This window comes from Linepithema humile, chromosome 3, assembly GCF_040581485.1.
Source record: "Linepithema humile isolate Giens D197 chromosome 3, Lhum_UNIL_v1.0, whole genome shotgun sequence".
Classification (NCBI taxonomy): domain Eukaryota; kingdom Metazoa; phylum Arthropoda; class Insecta; order Hymenoptera; family Formicidae; genus Linepithema; species Linepithema humile.
This window is the reverse complement of record NC_090130.1, coordinates 22706712-22724097: the sequence shown is the minus strand read 5'-3', so window position 1 is coordinate 22724097 and position 17386 is coordinate 22706712. Positions and strand designations below refer to the sequence as shown.

General features: G+C 29.4%; 1 protein-coding gene across 9 annotated transcripts in view; it reads right to left on the bottom strand.

Moving 5' to 3' along the window:
- Positions 1–17386, bottom strand: part of LOC105668801 (uncharacterized) — a 72504-nt gene that overhangs the window by 16851 nt on the left and 38267 nt on the right. For 7 of the 9 annotated variants that reach the window (XM_012361404.2, XM_012361402.2, XM_012361410.2 and 4 more), the window contains 4 exons: positions 16708–16849; positions 14020–14207; positions 13205–13302; positions 11869–12078 (listed from right to left, as the gene is read on the bottom strand). In XM_012361404.2, the coding sequence (XP_012216827.1) occupies positions 11869–12078; positions 13205–13302; positions 14020–14207; positions 16708–16849 (638 nt within the window). The remainder of the gene's footprint in view (positions 1–11868; positions 12079–13204; positions 13303–14019; positions 14208–16707; positions 16850–17386) is intronic. The other 2 variants (XM_012361409.2, XM_012361408.2) reach the window with 2 other exon arrangements.

Genomic DNA, 17386 nt, shown 5'->3' with positions numbered 1-17386 from the left:
ATCAATAAATATAGATATCGTATACCATATCAATTAATGCGCTATCGTTTTTATATCACGTATACATTCGGTGGTTGTTGTTCATAGACTACGATGGAAATACTTACACGTCAAAGTTCATCGCATAATCGGGATAGTAAATTAAATTTGAAGGCGATTCGAGAATTGGTTTGAACAAAATTGTAATTTTTTTAATAAAATGTGATCGTTATATAATAGAAATATTAATCTCACTTGATAACTATTTATTCGTGCATTTTTCATGTAAAATCAGGTAAAATAACTAAGGTTGGATTACATAATTCATTTTTTTGTACACCATTTTAAATATAAAAATATTTTTTTATAATTAAAAATAAAATATACGGGATTTAAAAGAAAGAACTTCAAGGATTATTCACTCTAAAAATATTTTCTAGTTTCTGTTGTTTTTTCAATTAGTGAATCCTAGCTCTACATTTATGCAATACCGTTCCGCATTTTTAACTGAATATATTTCGAAGCATATTTTCACCCAAATTTTCGCATCGCCTGTTTGACGCGTAAATCGCGCTGTCGTATCGCGGAAACTACATATGCGCGCAAGAACCTTCCACCAAGTAATATTTGTCTAACGTACATTATTTGTTTCGTATTAAAATGCGATTTTTCTGCACGATACGACGCGCTGCTCCGGCTCTACTCAAAAGCATTTCAAGTGGGTTAAGCATCTTCGTAATCGTGATGAAAAGCATCGATGTACTGTGCAAAGCATCATTTTAATATCGTGATTATTTTTTAGTCTCTCATTAGTGCGAGGAGGTGCAAATTGTGACTAGTCTAACGATGCTACTTCAAAATGTTCTCATTCTGCGATGAAAACTGACTTTATTTAGCTTTAACAAGTGCTACATTTTTGTAAAACAATAAGAAAACAAATTTACTTCGTACCTGTGACGATAAGCTGATAGATAAACATTATATATAACAATAACACAAATAACACAAAATAATATTAGAGCTAAGTGAAAACCAATGCTGAGAAATTGACATAAAACAAAAGTGCACTACCTCGTTGCACCAATAGCGTGACTTTTCATTCATAATCGCTAATGCGCGATCCAAGCGGCTGCATTATAAATTCCTGTGCGTGATCTTCAATATTGTGCTTAAACAAGTGCTATATGTTCAAAAGTAATTGAAATGGAACAAGTTTAAGCATTTCGAAGCGATTGAAAGGCGGTGGATCTAATTTCAAATCAAGCTACTAGATGTGTCACTGAACAAAAAAGGAATTTGTTGAAAATAAATCGATTGGATGAAGTTCCTAGAATAAAATGTCTTCTTCGTATGCAGCGATGAATAAAATCGGTGTGCTCTTTTCGAAGTTTAATTTTTAACGTCTTCGATGTAGTGATATCGTTTAATTTTTATATTTATTGAATTTGTTATCGTTTTTACATCACAATAAAAATAAACAATAATGAATAATATTTGTATATCTGTACGCATGCAGCCGAGATTATTTAAAATGTTATATTCTTCAATGTTGCACTTTCTTGAATTATGTATCACTATATAAGAAATTTATTAGAAAGCTTCTACATACATTAGATAAAAAAAATTCGTAAATTATATAGTATTAACTCTTAACTACTATAATGAAATTAAATCTGTGTCTCTAGCATGCATATTTCATAAAATATCAGGAATGAATAAGCATTTTTCTTTTACCGTTCTTTTAACAAATTCATAATTGACTAGGTTTTATCATATTTTCTGTGTACATAGTTTTTTATTTATCATAAATACGAGTAATAAAAAATTGTTGTGTTTTTTATTGATAACCATCTCATCAGCGCGTTATTATTATTAACTTACTCATAGTCAAGAATTAAATTTTTTTATGTATATGTATGTGCGATGTTGAAATGATCACAATAGTGTATTTACAGTCTTGAAAATTAAATTCGTCAGGATTAATTCAATTTTAATATGCCTTTCAGAAAGTATCAATAATATAATATGTTTCATAAATTTACTGCGTTTGCGCGCATTTTGTGTTTTATTGAATCGACGAATTCGCGTGCAAAAGATACGGATATAAATCTGTTGCATGGAGACAGACGCGCGAAATAGAATGCATTAAGAAATAAACGTATCGAAAACCCTCGAACTATCGAGTCAATGGAATGCGAATATCAAAATGAATGAATGCAACCGCGCTGAAAAGTTTCCAATTTTAACGAGTTAGGATATATGCTCGCAAAATTTTTCAACTTGCGCTGCCATTCTATATTAATTAAAAAATAGATACGGTTTTTTATGATATAAATGATTGACAGAATATTTGAATGATTTTACAGTTTGTGAATTGTTACTGTTGCGCACACAATGCGTATGATAAATTGTTTTTCGTTATTAATAAATTGTTGTTAATAAATAATTTTGTATTTGTAACAAATGCGGAAAAACATTTGTACAAAAAAATTAAATCACACCAAAAAATCGATTACAATTACAGCAAAATGTGTCACGGTAAGATCGATTGAGTTTCTGTAATATTTATTCGATCAGTTATCAAATGGAGTTTGCGTCACGATTTAATTAGACGCACCGACGCGGAGTAGCGATTCTAATTTAGTACTTGTATCCCGTCGAAATCTCCTGCCTCAGATAGGATTCATGATCCCAATCAAATTTGGGTCAACGTGCTATTAGTTTGGGATCTCTGATTTAGAGATGGGATAAATTTAGGGACGACGAGATATGTTCACAAATCCTACCGTCAAACCTGCGAAAAGTTTACATACGAATTATGTGCGCGTGTTCATTTATACGTGTCTGTTCATCTATATAAACTTTTCGTTGTATGATTTGATTCTTTTTACGTAGATTTCATGTTTACATCAACATGGATGTGTATTTATTTATGTCATGTTTACTTTTTTAATGTAAACAGTTTTTATGTAAACTACGTCAGTTATTAATTTCCTTTAAAATACGATTGATGCAATTAATTCTATTTTTATGTGAAAATCTCCGAAAGCAAGACTTGCCAACCCTAAAGCGTGCTCTCCTTGTACATTTTCTTAAGATATACATGTGATGCAAAGTGGTCTCACACGAAGCTTTCTCATTACAGCAATAAATTTAAAATCAACAGAAGTTGTCTGAATTTCTGACAAGTTGACTGGCGCTGAAAAGCTGCCTGAAAAGCTGACTGGCGCTTGATATATCATGCTACTCAAAACTCTTATCTCGCGAGAAATAGAGATCATTCGCACTCAGCAAAGTGTGTTAAAGCTCCGACATTGCCTTCATTTAACTAGGATTCATTAAAACTTGCAATATAAAAAGTTATTTATACTTCTTTTTTTTTGATTGTGTACATTTCTAAGAAATTATACATATACACATACACATACAAATTTCATATTTAACAAGTAATAAAAAACTTAAAAGTAATAAAAAACTTAAAAAAGACCATCATCCAGTGATAAACAAAGAAAATTATTGGCTTTTATGATTTTTTGTGTTCAATTTTATATTAAATTAATTAAATTTAGTTAGATCGCCCGTGTTGAGCATGTTCTCTCATAAAAGTGATAAAATAAATGTAAATTGTTAAATTGCAAGAATTTTATTGAATAAGTATAAAAATAAAGTCAAACTTTGTATGAATAAAACTAATAAGTATTTAAAAAATTTTTATATAAATTAAGTTCATTAATATAATAATTTAATAATAAAAATGTTCTGCAAATAAAAAATTTTTAATTTTGTATATAATATTTAATTATTTTGATTTATTATTTAAGTAAAAATTTATTTTTTATATAAAAAATTAAAAATTTTGTACACTTAAAAATTAATTATGTTGTAATAAAATAAAATAAAATTGTGTTTATAAAGTTAATAAAATTTTCGATAATTTTATATTCGCCATAGCCACTTGTTTTTTTACAAAATTTTTTACAAGTTCTTGCATTCTGTATCTTATTAGTAATTATCGATGAAACACTATTGATGCGAAAAAAGTTGGCAAGTCTTGACTTATCGGCAAGAAATACAATAGATGTTTTTATTTCATAAAACAAATCTTTCGGTCTTCTTTTCGCATCCTCTGGATTTTGACCTATAATTGATTGCAAGGTCGGAAACAAAAGCAGCGTGTACGTGTAGTCGGTAACATTAATTAATTTTTACTCTGAATAACAGAATGTTGTATTTCTGGAAAGTTTATTACTAAATTGGCACCCATCACGTAATTTCTTTTATAGAAATGGAAAAGGGATAAAAGAAGAAACGTTAATTTACCAATTCAATAGTCTTAATTTGTTCAAAGATTTAGATTAATGAAAAGTGTAAAAAGTGAAGAAATTTAATAGTAATTATATCATTGACGTCAAAACAAAACATTGCTCATTACGCAACTAATATAAAAATTACATTAAAGATAGATGAATTATAATGTAATAAAGATTTTTATAAAAAAAATAATCACAAAATTTCAAAATACTAGCTTAAATATACAAAAATACAATGTAAAAATACTGCAAAAGATGTAAACACTAAATATATTACGTATCTTGTAAAAATACAATTATTTATAGCGTAAAAATGCTAAAACTTGATCATTCAAACTACGACAAAAATTTCTGCAACAAGTGATATAAATCACACGAATCCGATATTTAGTTGTTGTGATATTTTACTATTGCTTTAAAGATTTATTTCGATTAAATAATAGAATATTTATTCTCAGATAATACTTAGAGCATAAGAGAATTTGAATGCTTTTAATACAGATACCCGTTTTAATATTTCAATTATAATGCATCATTTATATAATATAAAATATATTCCTTTGAACGGACATCATGACGATATCATAACAATGGCGCGTTAAATCCTTAATCCATCAATAGTCATTCGATTCATTATACCCACATTTGCCTTTGCATATGCTTTTGTATTGAATAAATGAAGACTTGTAATTTTACGATATTACAATCCTTAAATATTTAATATGTATTTGTAGCATATGTTATAAAATTCTATCATTAATTAATTAATCAGTTTGTGCATGCTTACACAAAATTTCAAATAGAAATAATTTAGATTTGTTGATTCTTTTCATATGACACGTAATTTTTTAATTAAAATTAAATTATTTAAATAAGAAAAAATTATTTAACATGTAAATAATTTATTTATTTATATATATATATATATATATATATTGCTCTACAAATAAATCAATTTAATGTTTTGAATACAAGGTGTCACAAAATTTTATGGGAATATTTTCGAATTGAGTAATAACCTTTTTCTGTTTAGTACAAATAAACGTGTAAAATACGCGAATTATTAACATTATCGTACGTGTAACCTGTAAACAGGCAGTTATTGAGGTGTAATCTATGATTGGATATTAAATTTTTATATTTAAAAAATTATTTTAAAATAAAAACTCGCAGACTTCTGTTTGTTTAGTTTTTCGAAAACTTTCCCGCTGGAATATTTTAATTCGTGAATTTTGGACACCCCGTATAGAGATTCGTATACGAATTGTTTGAATTTTTTGAAACTCAGTTTTCTGCAAGTTTATTGTAATTAACGATTCACAACGTCAAGAATCTTGATATAAATAAAAATTTATTTTCTTAATTAATTACACAAATATGTCCTATTAATTGTAAGAGACAAATATGAGTGTAATGGATCTAAAGTAGACTGTAAGAGAACTATTAATAATTAAATAGATCTTCAGTTTCCGATACTGAAAAGAAAATCATAAAATATGAGTGGGCTCAAAGGTGAGACAGAAAAATATACAGACAGAAAGGGGGTACGGCGAAGGTCACACAGACACAAGAAAACGTGTGTGAGGGTGAGAGACAAGTAGTAGAAAGACAGAATGAGAGCCTCGGTACACCCGAGATTTCTCTTCAGCATGTAAGGTAGGGCCACAAGAAGATAAAATTGAGATTTTAAGACATGTACCGATGGTCACGCGATGTCCGCCCTGTGGAGTAGAGCGAATTGGCAGCCGCAGTCCCGGGGCTCTCGGGCTCTTCTGGGGTACTGAAAGCACTGCTCCAGGACGCAGCAGCCCCCGCCCCCGCACTGCATCACCATATCCGACAATGTGGTCATTACCTTCCGTCGTTTTCGATCATTCGTTTTGTGCGTTTTTTTTTGTAGTTGTTTATTGATTTTTTTATATTTTTTTTTGTGGCCGTGTAAGATCCGCCGAACGTGACACGAGAGGGTTGATCGGAGGGAGGGCACACACACACGCAGCGCAGAACAGTGTGGGAGAGTACCGGTAATCGTACGTAGCACCAGTCGATATTCGCGAATTTCGTGCAGTCAATCCGGAGATACGACGTGGAGATAGAAAAAAGGAACAGAAGAGATCAATAGAATTAAATTGTGTTAACTGAGATTATCAATTAGTCTTACTGACTATAACTACGTAATGCGACTACTGGCTATGTGTCTGCGCTAAAGTTACGTAAGCTATATTATTGTATTTTGTTTGATTTCTTGCTACTGGATTTTCTAATATTATACTTTAATTGGGTTGAGTTTAAAATACTTAATAAATAAAAAAAAGAAAAACTTATTACTCGTCAATTTAGTCATTGACATTATGTTCCTCGTTTTGTTGCATAATTCAATTTTTATTATTAGTAGATGCATTGTCAATAATTTAGTACATTTAATATTAAATCATAAATTTAATTATAATAAATAATATTAATGAGGTTATATTATGTAAAATGAGATTATTCTTTTAATAATTCAATGCTGTAATGAGTATATGACTACATTCTGTAAAAATTAGTCAGTCATTAGTTTTATTTTAATAACTCATTTTTCGTGATTACACAGTGTGAATTATAGCATTAATAAGTTTATTTTTACAAAAATTTTACTAAATTGACGATATAAATTTTTCTATGCAAATTTTATTCTATAATACGCAGCAGCATTTTTAAAATATGAATATATTAAATTAATTAAATATTTAAAATTATTTTTAGAGTATTCTCGTTTCAATAACAAATCCAACAATAAATTTGTTTATTATTATTTCAATAAAGTAAAAAATGCGTTTTAGTCTCAAAAATATTTTTAAAATAGACAAGTGTTTACCATTTCTTCTCATAATTTTCAGAATGCAGCTTTTGTTTATATAATCAAACATATTGCACAATGCTACCGCGTACGTGTATAAAATAATATATATATGTATATTATAATTTATATATTGATATTTACAAGTAAAATTCACAAAAATGTCTTGTAAAAATTTTGTCAGTTTCCATTTGTTAAACTGAGAAATAAAGACTCTAATGAACAAAGATTCCGCAAAAACAACAAAGAAAAAATAATATATAAAAGATAATTATATCCTATCTGTCTACACGTTTATACGTAAAATCCAAAATTCATACAATGGCTTTTTTCTTCAGTACAATTAAAAATTAAAAATTAAAAATTAAAAAACTCCTGACAGCTTATTTTTCTAATTAATTCACAGCGATTAAATTGCATCTATTACGTTAAATTTACTTGTTATTTGTATAATATGTAAAATATTGTATTATTATCTACCGATATACGCGCGACAAGCAACATTGTTCACTTATTGACGAATTTGATCCATTGTGTTGTTACGTAATCGTGTTGCTGCTGCTACCAGATGAGATCTATGCGCGTAATAGCAATAGCGCTTAAACATTCGTAATATCTATTACTGCATCGAAGCTTGACAGGTGCAGCAAAAGCCATTTTCAAACTTCCATAATAAAACGATTATTTTACATCGTGGTAGCAACAATCTTATTGCCAAAGTTAACGAAAGCTGTATGTATATTTATTTGCTACTTTATATATTAGCCATAGGTGTAAATAACTCATAATTAATAATGTAATGTACAAATTTTCGATATGAACATGCACGTTCTACAAAAGCGAAATATGATCAACACAGCATTATATTTGCAAAATTTTAATTGTGTCAAATTTATATTATTGAACTAATAATGTAATTATAATTGCAACAAATCAAAGGTTATTAAAGACAAAACGGAGTCAAATTAATACCTCGGTTCTACATAAAACTATATTGACCATTAAATATCTCAAATTTATAAAAATCTCTTGTTAAAAATTATAAGAGAAAGTAACTAATAGCTGTTAGAGAACATATTTCGAATATAAATGCCATAATAAAAAAATTGGATCTCTGAAACGCTTCAATGCGTTAAAATCGTGCTATTAAAAATTGTTTCCGCACAAAACCAATAATAAAAAAAAATAGATAAAATGGATAATAAAAAAAATGTTACAAACGTATGTTTCAAACGTCGAATTTGTAAAATAATTGAGCTCGATTTTAACCGACATGAAAAAATTCACGTATCGAAGAACTCGATGTAAAATATAATCGTATGTTCGCCGACCACAAAATTGTTGCGGTTTTTCTTTTATGACGGTTATTCAGTATTGCCAATTAAATCGCGATATTCGACGGGAGGTCAAATCGATATGTCTAGAATTTCTAATACCTTTTTCTCGTGCACAACCAAAATAGAAATAGAAATTATTCAGTAGAATGTCTCGCTTTTCACTTCCGAGAAATATACAAGTTATATATGCAGATTATTAGTCAATATCGAGTGTTGACGATATTTCAACTAATTATCTTCAGTCTTGTTCAAACTTCTGGCGTGACGTCAAACTTGACCCGAGAGTAAGCTCTTTTGTTGCGCGGTACAAACAGTTCGCCGCGAATCGGGTAATTGCACAAACCGGGCAAAATGTAAGCCCTACATAAAGCCGGTTTTCAGGCATCAAGTGGTTAGTTTAATAGCCGATAAACTTTACCCGTTAGTAGCTTGCTGTTGACCTATCGTTCTGAGTTGCGCTAACAAAACACAGTTTGTAGCCACATCAAATACGAACTCATATAAGCATCATTGAAAACTCTAAATTTTCATTGTGTTTTAGAAAATACTTTTCTCACACAATTGCGCAAACATGAACACGTTCGCTTAAAATGAACATTAATTGGTTATACTTTTTTCTGTATTACGTATATAAATTAGAAAAAACAAATATATAATCATGTTAATTTAATTTATATTGTTGGTGTAATCAAGTTTTATTAAGTGCTAAAAATTGAGTAAAAAAATTTTCCAATTAAATTTATTTAATAGAGATTATTAAAGCGTTTCAGAGGAATCCGAGTTTTACTGCGTTGTATATTATAACGCAAATACCGTAAATGTTTATGTTCTCTTTTAAACACATTTACAGAATTCTACGAGATATATACTTACTCAATATTAATGTAAGAAAATATTATACAAGTAAATATCAGCAATATAAAACAAGTAGATCGATGCATATTTTAATGATAGTTTCTCAAATTATTTCATGTTGATTTTCTTCAGTGAAATTAATATATTAATATAAAATTTATTTTGATAGTCGTACATATATATATATATATATATATATATATATATATATATATATATATATATATAACTAAAATTGTATTATAGAAACGTGTTTATAGCATTAACTAGAAAACTTTCATAAAGTTTCACACAATCAATCTATATTATTAAAAATTAAATTGCAAAATTTAGGTTTAGAATAAAAATTAATTTTATACATAACTATTTACATAATAAAAATTATAAATAACTAAAATTTAAATAATCATTATACCCGTTATATTTGTCACTTTCAGCAATGCAATATGTACCGATGATTTTTTAAATGCTGTGCACTTTATGTAATTATATATATAATTACACAATATTTATAAAAAATAATAAAATTAGCGAAATTATGTATTTAATTAAAGCAAATTAGCAAAATTTTATATTTAATTTAAAAAATCTACATTTTAATCCTTACGCGCATTATATTGAAAGAATTATTTTTGTTGAAACATTTCAATACATTTGAATTTTGTTCATTCGTAATAATTCTTTTGTAAAAGAATTGCATTAACACAAAACAAACTATAAAAAATCAATTATTTTTCACCGAAATCAAACTTTCTTATGTAGTTTTTATGATTTTGCATGTATAAATTATATACACCGTAATTATTGGAATTTTTACCTTCCAAACATCGGATATTTTACTCTAAACTAACATTTTAAATTTTAGGGTTATCAGTGAAGCCTTAAAGTAATCTTTTTCAAATACTCGCGTTTTTCATCAAAAATGTGCGGTAAAATTCGCGAACAAATTACGAAAAAATTTAGAAAATGAATATTCCCAGCCGATTGCATATCAAGCTGCAATATGTGTGATTGACCACCCTTGCACGAATATGGTTTCGCTCGAATATAGTGAGTGAACCAGTGTTTGAGGTACGTTAATAACCTGTGGAAACGCAATTTGCTTGCGCTTTCAATTCCGCGTGTTTCTGACCATGTACCAACATTACTCAAATTTTGCATTGCTGACAATACGATCGTTTATACCGTGCGCGACACTCAAAAGCTCACATCGCATACCTAATGTAGATTGCATCACGTCCGCCCTATATGTGTAATAGAGTACCAATATCATGCGAAGTTCGGAATTTCGAGAAAACGTATGTTAGACATCCGACGTCAGATACGATTTTCAGCTTCGTACGGAAAGCTTATATCCTCGCTGGATTCATGTTTCGCATAGATAGCATAAGACGATTTTCAACGGAATATATTCTCCGAGACTTGGAAATTTCAATATTTAAATTGGTAGATCGACTCATGTTGATTGCGAAATATCTCTCTCCTTCTCTTTCGCTCTATCATCATTTTCTCAATATATAATAATATTATTATACTAAAAATACGCAATTTCAAATACCATAAAAGATTATTCTAAATTGAAATAATATTTATTAAGTTCCTTTTTCATTAATTACCACAGTATTGAAAAATTCATTATAAATTAATTCAATTGTTTTGATTAATTATATTAGATCTGCGATAATATCGTAAAAGAAAATCAATACGAGGAATTGTAAACTCAACTTCGACGCGATGATGTATTTTAAGATCTAAAAGTTACGATCTAAGAAAAAATTATTCAATTATTATAATTTATTGTCATTTACGATTATTGTTTTACCCAAGAAACTCGATAAATTCTTTTCATATATATTTAAATAATTGAGAATTTAGAATTCAATTGCTATAAAGAAACAGAGAGTTTTAAACTGTTGACGACTTGCGATTCTTCTTCATATACAGATGCGTTAATAATCATGGCACCATTGATAATAAATACCATGATTACTACTCTGCATCTTGTATTTCTTAATCCTTTCGACACAGAAGCATAAAAGCACAAAGTAATTGGCTGGCGTGTTAATTTATTGTTAAGTTATTACTTTTTTCGCTCTTTTTTTTAGTTGTAGGCTAGGTGCCTTCAATTTGTTCAATCAAATTTTTTAACACAGTTTATCTGTAACAGTAAATCAGCGAGTGTGCCTAAGATCAGGGCAGTGTGTACACGCCGCTGATTTTCTTTGTATCGAAAGGATTGAACTATTTGAGATATCAAAGAAATATCTTCGAAGATATCTTTGAAAGATCTATCTATTAATGGATCCCGATCAATCTATTAAAATAATTTTAATAGACAAATCCATTAATGACTTATTATAAATTAATTTCTTAGCAATAAGAGAAAATTTCTTAATTCATCTATTGAGCATTAAGTTAATCTTATAGATTAATCCACTGGATTTCCCCAGTTCAAACGCTACCTAGACGTTGTTTAAATTGTGCAAAATTGACGTAGCAACGAGCATAGAGCTCGTTGGATCACGAGTGCAATATACCTATGCGTTACCTGAGAACACGCGTGCTGCGTCGGATGCTGGGTGTACGAGGCGTTCGCAGCCGTGCATACACCGGTGCCGGGAACCTTGAGCTGCTCCTTGTAATCGGGCTGATAAGGCAGCAGCATGCGGATCTTGCCCCAGCGATTGAAGAACAACGCTATCGCGCCCGCCCAAACTATCAGCACTAACACTACTATGCCCACCTCGACGCCGCGGATCTGAAAGTAGAGCAAATTGCAGTCTTTAGAATAATTTACTCGGATCGATTCGTCTTTACAGCTTCATGAATATCGCGAATATTCTCTTTTAATACACTGATGCAATAAAATAAAAAAAAGTGCTTTAGTATTTTATTCTTTGAATTTATATGGCTATTCTACTAGAAATTCCATTTTTTTTGTCTTATTAATTTTATAAACGACTTTTGCTTAATTTCTTGAAATCTTTCTCGCTATAATATACAATTTATTCGCGAATTTTTTGATACGCAGTATAAGAATTAATTTTTTAAAATTATATTTGCGGAAAATTTATACAAAAAAATTTATTTTTATATTACGTCATCAATATTATAAGAACAAATAAGAATCTTCCAGCCAATATTTCTACAATGCAAATAAAGTTATTCGATGTAAATATCTAACCTTTGAGACAAAGAAAAATTTTTCCAAGAAAGATTTATATTATAGACTGTTGTAAGGGTATATGCAGAGATCTGAGAAAATAATTCAAACATTGCGAATATCAGTAAAAGAAATCTTTCCATTTATTCCAATCGTTTTTTTCTACTGTTTTTCTATTTCGATATTTTTTATGTACATATGTGGATATTGCATCCTGTGACATGATAAATTGATTTCTATTTTCAAGACAAATATTTTCGTTTGAACCTTGCTCTTGATTTTACATGTTTTTAAAGAAAATCCTTAATTCAGAGTTATAACGTTTACATATATGTATCTATATTAAACAGAACTTAACTCGCTCGCTGTTGCAAACAAATAAACAAACTGTAGATATTCACTCGATATTAGAATAAAGAAGTATTTTCAACGCAAGATAACGTTCTAAAAGCAAAATTTTGCGTTTGACTATTTAACCTTTTAGCTGCGTGCTTTTTTGCATTATTATGCTACTAAAAAACGCATTTCCAGTATGTAATCTTTATTTTGGAATAATTTTCTGCATTGCCATTATATGTACATCGCACAGTCACATATAGTAGTATAACGTTAAAATCAAGCTACCTCATGGAAAGAGCAAGACGCACTGTTTATAGATATCAAAGCTAATTGAGTAAATTGCGAGATACATAGTACGAGATTTGAGAAGAAAGTAGCTTACTTGTATATACGGTTGAGGTTGTTGCGAGGACGGTGGAGGTGGAGGAAGAGGACCACCGGTTACCGTGTTATCTTGCTGCGGTGACGTGCGTGGTGGCTCTGAAAATAGCAATACAATGTTCTTACATACAACGTTCGTTTACATGATGTCACTTCATCGCCAAATTACACACCGCATAAATTATCGCTGCGGAATTTTATGCGATATTTCACGCGTCAGTGTCATGTCGGGAAATAGTTTTGATAAACATTATGCATTATATATAATTATGCACCGTGTATAACGAGATCATTAAAAAGGCTCAAATAAGCATAAAAAATTAGTTTCTGAGAAAAATTTTTTAATTGAAATTTATACTCTTTGTAGCATTGCTGCCTCCAAATAAAACTGCAAGATTAAATAAATTAATTTAAGTTCGTTGATAAATGTTTTAATTATGTACATAATATTCACAAAAAAGTATAATTATATTACGTACTTTAATATTTAAAATAATAAAACAATAATATATTTATTTATCGCTAAATTCTCTTGTAATATTTTTGTATAAAAAATATGAACAAAATCTATCCAAACTGAATCTTGATTAAAACTATTTCTGTAAAAAGAAATTTTAATCCGAAGCGGAAACCAAGCTGCATACAATGTATAAATTGTACGCTAGAACAGTAATACTTTGAAACATGGCTTGCAGCTTTGTTCAAAGATTAATGAATAAATAATGAAGAACAGATAATTGCGGATTACGTATTCATGATAGATGCTTACAATTGCTACGTTATTAGAAAACTATTTCTCTCTTTATCAGAACGCACCTGTCACTTGTGACCGTGATGACGGAGATGGGTAAAGCTTACCGAGTGTACGGAAGACGATCGGTCGACTTCGGAACTTCTTTCCAGCTCTCACGGCAGTTACAACCAGTTGATATTGCGTGTCAGCCCGAAGGCCGCTCAAGGTGACTGCTTCGCTGTTTCCTGCGACCACCGCCACCACCCTGTAACTAACCACCTTGCCGTTATGATGCGATGTTTTGCGTTCAAAATCGTTACTTCAATTGAAATATTTTCATAGAGACATTTCAAGTGTTAAACACGTGTTTAAATTACAAATGTTATTCGTGAATCTTTATTTTAATTTTTCGTTTTTAATGCTAGTAATATTACTATATTATCAGATTACTATTAATATTTTTATAGTTTCTAGTGTAGTTTTTATGATAGAGAAGAGTTAAATAAAATGGAGTATTTAAATAAAACGGGATATTTCAGTGTCTGGTATCTGTCACCTATCCTAATCTTAGGGTTAATGCAATTTGTAGAAAATTATGAAAAAAAAATATGTCTTCTTATCCAAGAAAACTATCAATAAAAATACTGATATTAAAAAAAAAAATTTTTTTTTTTATTTTAAAAGCATTACGATTTTTGGAAATAATGAGACATTTATCATAAAATTATTATTATTGAATTTCCTCTTTTAAAAACAAATGTGTTAAGTAGTCATATTTTATTATAATTATGGCTATATAGCTATACTATTGCGCTCTGACATCGACATATTGGCTGCTGAAAGAATAAAAAGAAGTAATCCGACAAAATAAAAAAAATAATGCTTTCTGTCTATATTGCGATGAGCGCTTTTCAGAACCTAAAATATGAAAATTGGATTTAATATGTAAAGTGTAAAAACTGGGCTCATGAATTATAATATGGAATCTTTGATGAGCACTCAGACAGGTCAAGCATCGTTTGAAGGAAAAGCAATTCCTGTGTCACAAAAAGAGGTGAAAATTTTAATTAATAGTCCTCTTTGAATTGATATGAATATCGATCAGTATTGATTGACAAATTTATCATCCCGCCAGTTTCACCGTTCCTATAAATTTCCGCAGTCTATCTAAATCTTCCGTCACGACATGATTCATCTGGACGAGAATCATCCGTTACGATGCGATTCATCGGTGAAAAGCAAACACATGCGGACTACACATGTGTTTCTATTCGCTAATTGTTTTTCTAACATAAGTCTGTTCCGCTTAAACTGCGCATGATGTATTTTCGCGTGAATATTAAATCAAAGGCTCTGCAGGAAGTACATAAATTATTCCGTAATAAAGGAAATGATAACAAATGATAAGAAAAAGACGATAAAGAAAAGATACGTACAAAATGAGAATTCATAAGTTTTAATTTATCTCTTTATGATGTCATGCTTTATTGTCATTCATGTTATTTAATTTGCTGTTGCAGTTTATACTATAGAATTTTTAAATTTAATATTTGAATTATTTTGAATTAAATTCTGCTGCAATTAAATTATAGATTAGAAAAAATGTTGACCATTGGAATAATATTTTGTACGTAATATTTAGTGTAACTTACAATATAATTCCGAACATAATAAAGATAAAAATATTTTCATAAATATTTGCAATTTAAAATCAGAAAACTTTAATAAATTAACTTAAGGGTTTAACTATGTTTTACTAATTAAATTTAACGTTAATTTAGATTAAAATAAAAAATTTTTGAATAAATAAACATGTGTTTAAAAAGTGAAAAATTTTACTTACTGACATTTACAGAATAATAAATATACGTATATGTTGTAAACACTTTACGTATTTTTCTGTATATAAAATTGTAATTCAACGGATTAATAAATGTATCTTTAATATTTTCGCTTTTGTGAGAATGGCATGCACAATGACATTTAAATATCGTGAGACATTCTCGGTAATTAAAGAAAATTACCGAGGGTGTAATAGGGTGTAATAGGTGTTAAACGCGACATGCACACGAGACACGCGTATCACGCACAACACGACCTGCTTACTGCCTTTTCGACCCTTTTCCAACAATAAGTGTCGATATCTATAGCACAGTCTGCACTAGCAGCAACATTCCGTATTGCAGCTATTAAACTTTTTACATATATATCCCAGTTTCGATAAGCCTAAACGTCTGCAATGCGGCATTTTGTCGCAATCCGTATAAGTTTGTGTCTCAATTGTCACGAATGACAAGAAAAATAAAAAATAAAAAAAATGTGAATTAAAAAAATAATGTTCTTTGCGTTCTCAATTATGTTTGAATGATAAAGTAATATCCAATATTCAATTCCAAGATTTACCTTTTTTCTTACGAATAATTAAAATTTTTTAAATAAAAGTGAACGATATAACTCATGTAAATTCTTAAAAATAATTTGAAAAATATGTGTGTCAAATATTAGAACCATTCAGTAAGCCTAAACTTTTGTGAAGTATTATCTATGAAGAACAATAGTTAACAAAAATTAAATTAAATGCATTATGAAGAACGTAATCGAGTTTGAGCGTATTTTTCATGGAGAAATTTCAATTTTGTTTTGAAAGAAATCAATATTCGACGGAACGCGTGCGTGAAATAGGTGTTTTTGTTCGAATGCTGTTTGTACATATAAAATGTGAGTCCTCTTTCACGCGTCCGATTCGCAATATCGGAATCACTAGAACGCACCTGGCGTCTGTTGGCTTGTATGTGACGTCATATTTTTCGACCTGCTCGACCTGGCTGGTGCTCCAAGACACGCGCACAGACGTCGGATTCAAGAACATCACCGTTATGTTTTCCGGGACGCCGGGGATGCCTGTCACCGAGCCTACGAACAAACAAGACGGAGTACCTGTCAATCTTCGGATAATACCCGCTTCTAGAGATGCCGGATGTCCGCAAACTATTGCCAATTCTTTTTATAAATTCATTGATCATGTCAAACTCTTGTTTAAGGAGTTATTTTACTTTAAAAATGTTTTAAAAGTAAACTTTTTTTTATCACATTTCTTGATATTTAAAAAATAAACTTTTAAAGATTTTTTCAAAATACAAAAAAAAAAGAAGGCTACAGATGTTTATAAACTGCGATGCATAAACAAAACTCCATCCTAAATTTTATACACGTTTTTTTTCGAAACTTTTTTTATACACAATGTTGACACACAATCTTTCGAAAAGTAATTCAATTGACTTGAATTTTTTTCTTGAAATCATCTCAAAGCGGAATCATCGAAAGCATTCCAATACTTTTAAATTTGTTAATAAATGTTAAAATCACAATTTTTGATAAAAAATTTGTGTTTTTTAAAATTGTACAATTTTTACAATGTAATTCTTTTTTATTTTGATACAAAATAAAAAA